This window comes from Carex rostrata, chromosome 10 (assembly GCF_964058835.1).
Source record: "Carex rostrata chromosome 10, lpCarRost1.2, whole genome shotgun sequence".
Classification (NCBI taxonomy): domain Eukaryota; kingdom Viridiplantae; phylum Streptophyta; class Magnoliopsida; order Poales; family Cyperaceae; genus Carex; species Carex rostrata.
In genome coordinates, this window is record NC_135927.1 from 13,408,104 (window position 1) to 13,415,345 (window position 7,242).

Here is a 7,242-nt window from a genome sequence, read left to right on the forward strand (position 1 = left end):
TTTAAGACCCTATAAATCATCAAATATATCCCATCCAAAATCTTACAGTGGGGCTTTAACTGGTTGTACTTTTAATATAAAAATCAGAATCTTAGCTTATACAAAACATTGGTAAAACTTTTTTTTTTTTTGAGTAAAGTTGGAGGTCAAGTCACCTAACTATTTAATACATTTATTATTACAACAAATGATTTCTCCTATCTGAGTTTCGAGCCCATGACATCTTACATAAAAACCATGTACCTTTGTCACTAGACCAAAAGCTAGTTTTTAAAACGCTGGTAAAACTTAATCAGGTGACGTTTCTTTTTGCTAACTTAACAAAGTAGATGGATATAGAAGAACAAAAACATATTTTTTTATTTATAGAAATTATATAAAAATAATATAAAACAATAGATGAATTGTATAGAAATTTTAATGTCACAGGAGGAACTGAAAAAAAAAAAAAGTGCATCATCAGTTTGATGCCATATAAAATTGTCTAATGAAACAAAAAAGAAATCGTTTTTTTCTATGAGATCAAAATCTCAAGACAATTCGGCTATGCTATATTATTTTGAATTAATTTCTAAAGAAAAAAAATTCTGTGAAAAGGACCGAAGTCGATTTTTTTCCTTTTTCGATTACAACGGAACTCAATTATTGTCCACTATTGCGCTTGGATCTATTAAAACTTCCCTATGCAGCATCATATGTGCGAATCTCTTTACACAGTCACATAGTCACGAGATTCGCGAATTAAAGCCAAATAATTCTTTTTTTGGTTATGTCGAACCGAATTTTGACTGAATTAAATCAGAATAATTCACGAATTTTACGAATTATTCACGTATTTTTCCCGAATTTTTCCTAGAAATTCTTTTTGGTTTTTTTTTTTGGGTCTCTTGCAGACTAAGATCTTTGATCTGGATGATTTCGAATCATTCTCGAATTATACCCAAATTATATCCGAATTATTTCCGAATCACAAATTTTTGACCTCGCCTCGCCGAACCTGAATAATTCATTTGTCCCTGACAGTCACAAAGATGGTATTGGCACACACATAAAGCCACACTGATACTGACGCAGAGTTTCAGAATTACTCTTGCTTGTCAGTTTTCCGCCGTGCAATAATTCGTACCAATAGTCAGCAATAATTCAATGTTTTACGTCAAACAAACAAACAAACAAACGCCGAGATAAGTGTTTGTAGATTAGAATGTGTGAGATTTTGTGTAGCAGCTAGCCGTTGATGCACTTAAATTTTGAATTTAAATGTTGAGTTTTTTTTTAAAATGATATGAAGTCTTAATGCAGAGTGCCGCATAGATATGTTTAAAAGCAGTTGAAACAATACTGTTATTTTTTTAGAATACAATATGAATATATTTTGTTTTTATCAAAATAATATTAGATATAGCCAGAAAGTATAACTAACTGGGTCAAAAATTGAAGAACAATTATATATATATATATATATATATTTTTTTTTTTTTTTTGAATAATAATGGAGAAATTGACCAATCTTGATTAAAACGACATCCTACAGTATAAAAGTGCATGAAAATGGTACCTACATACAACATATACACTACCATAGTACATACCATAGCCGTCCCGTAAGCAATAACAGCCAATACATTCGATAGAGTTGAAATTAGAAAGCATAGAGCTATCAAACCTTAACACAAGCACTTCAGCATGCATTATGCATAACAAGAACACCTACACCTACTACATCGGATCGGATCGGATCTTATAAAAAAACAAAAGTTCACAAATTAAAACATATAAATAAAACATATAAAATATTCTACTTCGAAGCAAGGAGAAAGAATCTATACAAAATTTATATCAGATATCCAACAACCAACCAAAATATTACACTAATAGGATCTATAAATATATATTATAATATAGATATACATATATGTATACCAAGAGCATGCGATTTTATACATTTTTAGAATATTTACACACCAAAAAAGTAAATGAAGTTAGTTTTCAACGAAGCCTCATTATACTAAAAATAACAGCAAGATAGAGGACACATATGTTTCTATGAATTAGAATTAAGAACCGGCGTGTTGTATTAGAACTCCTGTATTTTCTATAAAATAATGTTAGGACGATGTAAAATTTAATCCATATAAATCAATGGTTTAAAATTATACAAACATAAACAAAAAAACTTAACTGAATTAGTTGTAAAGTTAAAGAATAAAATTATATAAAAATAAATTATGTCTATATTCATCAGTGATAATTATATAATATACTTTGGGGGAGAGCTACATATATATTATATATTATATATTATATAGGGTCTGTCTAAATTGCTGCTGGCAGCATTTCAGCAGAGGTGCTGCCGGGGCTATATTTAGCCGTGTGATGTCCAAAAAACAAATCCAAACCGTTAGATGTTTAATCTATATTATAATCTACTTGGAGACCAAATTTTACATTTTTTGGAATTTTTTTACTATATATTAAGCTGGTTTGAAAACCGCTGATTTCAGTAAATTTCTGCAGCATTGAAATCAGCGGTTTTCAAACCAGCTTAATATATAGTAAAAAAATTCCAAAAAATGTAAAATTTGGTCTCCAAGTAGATTATAATATAGATTAAACATCTAACGGTTTATATTTGTCGTTTGAACATCAAAAAATAGAAAAAACAGTGGCAGCACCGCCGGCAGAAATGCTGCCGGCAGCAAATTAGCCACAGCCATATTATATATTATATATACTGTCTAAATACTGCCTGAGCAGCCAGTTCATCACCATTGGATCCCACCTGACCCGAACCCGAACCCGACACATCTTCTTCCTCCTCTTTAATTACCCAAACCTACTTTCCGCTACCCCAAATCTCTCTTCCGATCATCAACCGCCTATCAAATCTGAAAAATCAAATCAATCAGTGGCAAACAAACTACAAGGAAGGAAGAATCGGCGTAAATCGAACGGTGAGTCTCTTCTGATTCAAGCGTTCTTTCGCCCAAAACCAAAACGCAGCCAAAATTGCCCCATAATCGGATCATGCGCTGCCGATACGATAGAATTTACAAACCATGGTAGCAGACGTACTATGGCCTGATATAGTACAAGGTCTAAGTTTTAAGTAAGGTGCTTTGCAAACAATAGGATAAGAGGGGGAGGAGGGTTGGGGGGGTACCGGTATCAATTCATATAAATTTATTATCTGAGATCAGTTTCTATCCCATGTGTTTTAAGAGGTCGAATTACAGTCTGCAGCCGAATCCTGATAATAATAGTTCAGCTCTTCTGTTTTGTTGTTTTAAAATATAAACCCATGTGAACTGACTGCTCTTTTTTAGCTTAATTTGTTGAACATCATAATGAGGCAAACAAATTCTGAAAAGTTTTTCTCTTCATCTAAAGCAACATTGTAATGTCTTTGAAGGAAAAGGGGTTTTATTTTTATGTCTTGGTGCTTATGCTGTGTAGGTATGGATATTTCGAAGAGGAGACAATAAAATAGAGAATGTTGAAGTGCCTAGACGGGACCAAGCAGCTATTTGCTCGTTTTTTTCTCAAGTGTTGCGAGCTTGACAATCCTACTGGCCTTGAAAACCCTGAGCAGCTAGCAAGAGAAACTGTTTGTATGCTGCTTCTCACTTTACTTCTTTATTTTTTAACCATATTTTATTTTCACCAGATGCACTGCTGCATTTGTTGTCCAGTTCACTTGTTGTACCAGCTAATAGGGGTTAGAAATAGTATTGTTATGTCCAGTTTTTTATGTTTATTTATGTTTTAAATATTATTTTATGTGTTTAATGAACCGTCCTTTTGACTTAAAATTGACCAGAGTAGGTACACTGTTTTGAATTGTGGTTCTCTTTTGGAAAACTTGGAAATATAACCCAAAAGGATGAATAAACAAACCTAATCATATAAGTAATAGTCAATGGCTATACACATGTATGGTACACTCAGGAGCATTAATTGTTGATAAAAATTAATTGCTTCTGGAGGGCCCCTATACTATTTGACACTACATACAATTTAATGCAGTTAGTGTTAGTGAAATTGAAGCTCTATATGAGTTGTTTAAAAAGATCAGCAGTGCGGTGATTGATGATGGATTGATTAACAAGGTCAGAATCCCATTAACACTTCATAATTAATTATCTTACATTTGGATTCATTACCAGTGTGTTTTGGTTGTTAATCTGCCATATTTCCATCATTTTGGAACCACTTTGATTTTGGGATAGGACTTCAACAATAAATTTGATTTGGACCATTATCAAATATCATTTAAAATTACATTTGAGAAACCTTTATCTAGTTTCACAGTTCTAGTTAGATTCACGTATCTCAATTGACAAAATAAAATTTGGTTTCATTGTTTTAATGTTGAATTGGAAATGCTGGAGTAGGAGGAGTTCCAGTTGGCACTGTTCAAGACTAACAAGAAGGAAAGTCTGTTTGCTGACCGGGTATGTACAATTTGCACTTCATGTTATTTTTGGTGGAATATTGGTCAGGTCCATTGCTAAAGTAGAACTGTTTGGTATTGGTCTCATTTTTTTTTTCTCTTTAGTCGAAAGCCCCAAGATAGGCACATCTGGTGCTGTAGCCTGTAGGTGTTCAATTTATGCATTTGTTTGTATTGTCTAGTGGTAAAAACACAACATGAATTTTATTTATTGTAATTCTTTTATTTTACTCAGGTGTTTGACTTGTTTGACACGAAGCACAATGGCATTTTGGGGTTTGAGGAATTTGCACGAGCTCTTTCCGTGTTCCATCCTAATGCTCCAATCGATGATAAAATCGATTGTCAGTTGAATTTTCTTCTATTTAATTTTATTATTCATTTTGTGCTGTTCTTCCCTTTTTATTTTGTTATTAAAAGTTTGAGCTGCAAATATATCTCAATTATATAATAACCTCAATGATATATTGTAACCCATGGAATCAGAGTTTTGTTAATCAACCAGCCAACTGCATATTGATATTTTTTTTGTTGCACAAAAACCTTGATTGCAGTTTTTGCTCCCTTTCGTTAGGCCTTAATTGTGTAACTAAAGTTATATGACAAAAAAAAAATCAGGAAAATAAGCAGTAACATTTATGCTGGCTATGTATCCTGGTACTGGACTTGATTGGTGCATGCCTTTTTGTGGTGTGTGATCTTTTGTTTTAGTTTCTTACAAAGTTCCCTACATATATAATGGTACTTGCATACCTAAATTGCTTAATTTTTCTAAGTGTTGTCTTTAAATTATTTCTTTACAAATGTTTCAGTTTCATTCCAGCTGTACGATCTGAAGCAACAAGGCTTCATAGAAAGACAGGAGGTAGTTACATCTATTTAATCTTACCTCTCTTATCATAATCATGTCATATACATTTGTTGTCATCTTGTTGTTTTTCACAATTCACGGGGCATCCTGCGGAAAAAATTTCACTGGGTCCAGGAAGGCAAGTCTGTATCCTCTACGGTACTGCACTCAGAGCAATGAGCTGAGATTAACTCCCAGCCCAGTGATTGGAATTCAGTGCCTATTTAGACATAGGGGTCTGTTTTTGAGATTCGTGCCACAATTAAGGAACGGTCTGGATTTAGTAATTGGACGTGCGGTATCGGGGGTGATTCGAATTCCAGGAAGGCATAATGTTAAAAAAGAAAAAGAAAAGCTGGAGTTTGAGGGAGGGGCGAGCTAGTCCAATTAGCAATGCCCTTTTGGTTTCAAGTTGCCCTAACAGATTTCTTTTTCGAGTTTGTATTATGTATAAGCAATGCCCTTTTGGTCTAACAGGTTTCCTTTGATTTTTATCTGACAGGTAAAGCAAATGGTAGTGGCCACCCTTACTGAATCTGGCATGAATCTTTCTGATGAAGTCATTGAAAGCATCATTGATAAGGTTACTTAGATTTCACATCTATTGGCATGTTCATATGAAATAAATATCAGAAAACTTGTTGAACAGTTTGTTTTTATATTCCTATTTTTCCTCGTTAGAATTCATGCAACAAATATTACCTGTTAATTATACTTAATCCAGCAGATAAACCTCAATATCCATTTTTACTTTGATAAGTGAAGTTCAATTTTTATCCTGTCAAATTGGCTTTTGATAAATACTTTTCTAATAATATCGAGTAGACCTTTGAGGAAGCGGATACAAAGCATGATGGAAAGATTGACAGGGATGAATGGCGAAGTCTTGTCTTGAGGCACCCTTCTTTGCTGAAAAATATGACCCTCCAGTACCTCAGGTTTTATTTTGTCCAGCTTAATATGATTAATATTAACTATAATTCCATTGGTATTTATTTTCTTTGGTTTGGGAGAAACATTTCATATCATTATTTACAGTTTTCAATTTTAGGGGATGTGGGAGGGGTTGGTTTCAATTACAGTTGAGCCATTAAAATTACTTAGTTCACTGAATTATTCTCCAGCTGGATATATAATTTGTATATGGTTGTTGGTTGCTCAATTTGATTGAGGACAGTATCTCTTCAGTAACTTTCAATTAACAAAACTTGAGGTTTGTACATTGTTCTGATTACTGAAATAGAAAAACTTTATGGTGGCTTTTAGTCTTCTGTGGTTACCTTTATTTTTTTAACCGAAGTATCAATCGTTTAAATCATGAGCTGGGAAGATAAATTTTTTAATTGGTTGCTGATGCTTCTATTGATCTTTTATTTGCAAAACAGGGATATCACAACTAGTTTCCCGAGTTTTGTTTTTCACTCGCAAGTTGACGACTCTTGAGGTTTCAGAGCTGTATTTTGTTGTGATAGAGGTCAGATTTGTGCATACCTCTGTTGTTTATTCCTGCTGTACTGAAAATGCGGTGATCATCAAGCTCTCAAACAGGGAAGGAAACGATCGAGCACTTGAACCTACTAAGTTGTAGGCAGGATGTTGTTATTCTATTGATTTATGTTTTATGACCTCTCCGTGTGTTGGTGCCTCTGAATTCCAAGAAGTTTTTGATTTGATCAAGCATGCCTTAATTTGTGAAGAGTTGATGTACTCAGTCTAGCCGTCTAGGTATCTGATTTGATTTGAGATGCGGCCCTTCTGAGCATTTAAAAAAAAAAAAAATGAAGAAATAGATAATTTATGCAATAAAGCACTTGAATGCCTTAATTTATTTTTAAAGATTTTGAAATTTAGTTATTATAATAAGACAAATAATAATAGCTATTCTTGATTTAACTACAACCAAACATACTCTTATTTTATTTTTATTTTTTTGTTGAAC

General features: G+C 33.0%; 1 protein-coding gene across 1 annotated transcript; it reads left to right on the top strand.

The window, feature by feature from the left end:
* Positions 1-2,747: 2,747 nt before the first annotated feature.
* On the top strand, positions 2,748-6,997 carry LOC144560449 (calcineurin B-like protein 3). Its single transcript, XM_078309650.1, has 9 exons — positions 2,748-2,954; positions 3,457-3,611; positions 4,027-4,109; positions 4,395-4,454; positions 4,689-4,797; positions 5,266-5,318; positions 5,806-5,886; positions 6,129-6,241; positions 6,689-6,997. Exons 2-9 carry the CDS (start codon positions 3,494-3,496, stop codon positions 6,744-6,746), a joined length of 675 nt encoding a protein of 224 aa, XP_078165776.1. The 5' UTR covers positions 2,748-2,954; positions 3,457-3,493; the 3' UTR covers positions 6,747-6,997.
* Positions 6,998-7,242: the final 245 nt, after the last annotated feature.

Bases quoted from the DNA above. Each gene is read 5' to 3' on its own strand.
- LOC144560449 (XM_078309650.1), top strand. From the start codon at position 3,494: ATGTTGAAGTGCCTAGACGGGACCAAGCAGCTATTTGCTCGTTTTTTT. The intron at 4,798-5,265 runs GTCAGTTGAATT...CAAATGTTTCAG, and splicing joins AATCGATGATAAAATCGATT to TTTCATTCCAGCTGTACGAT. The intron at 6,242-6,688 runs GTTTTATTTTGT...TTTGCAAAACAG, and splicing joins ATGACCCTCCAGTACCTCAG to GGATATCACAACTAGTTTCC.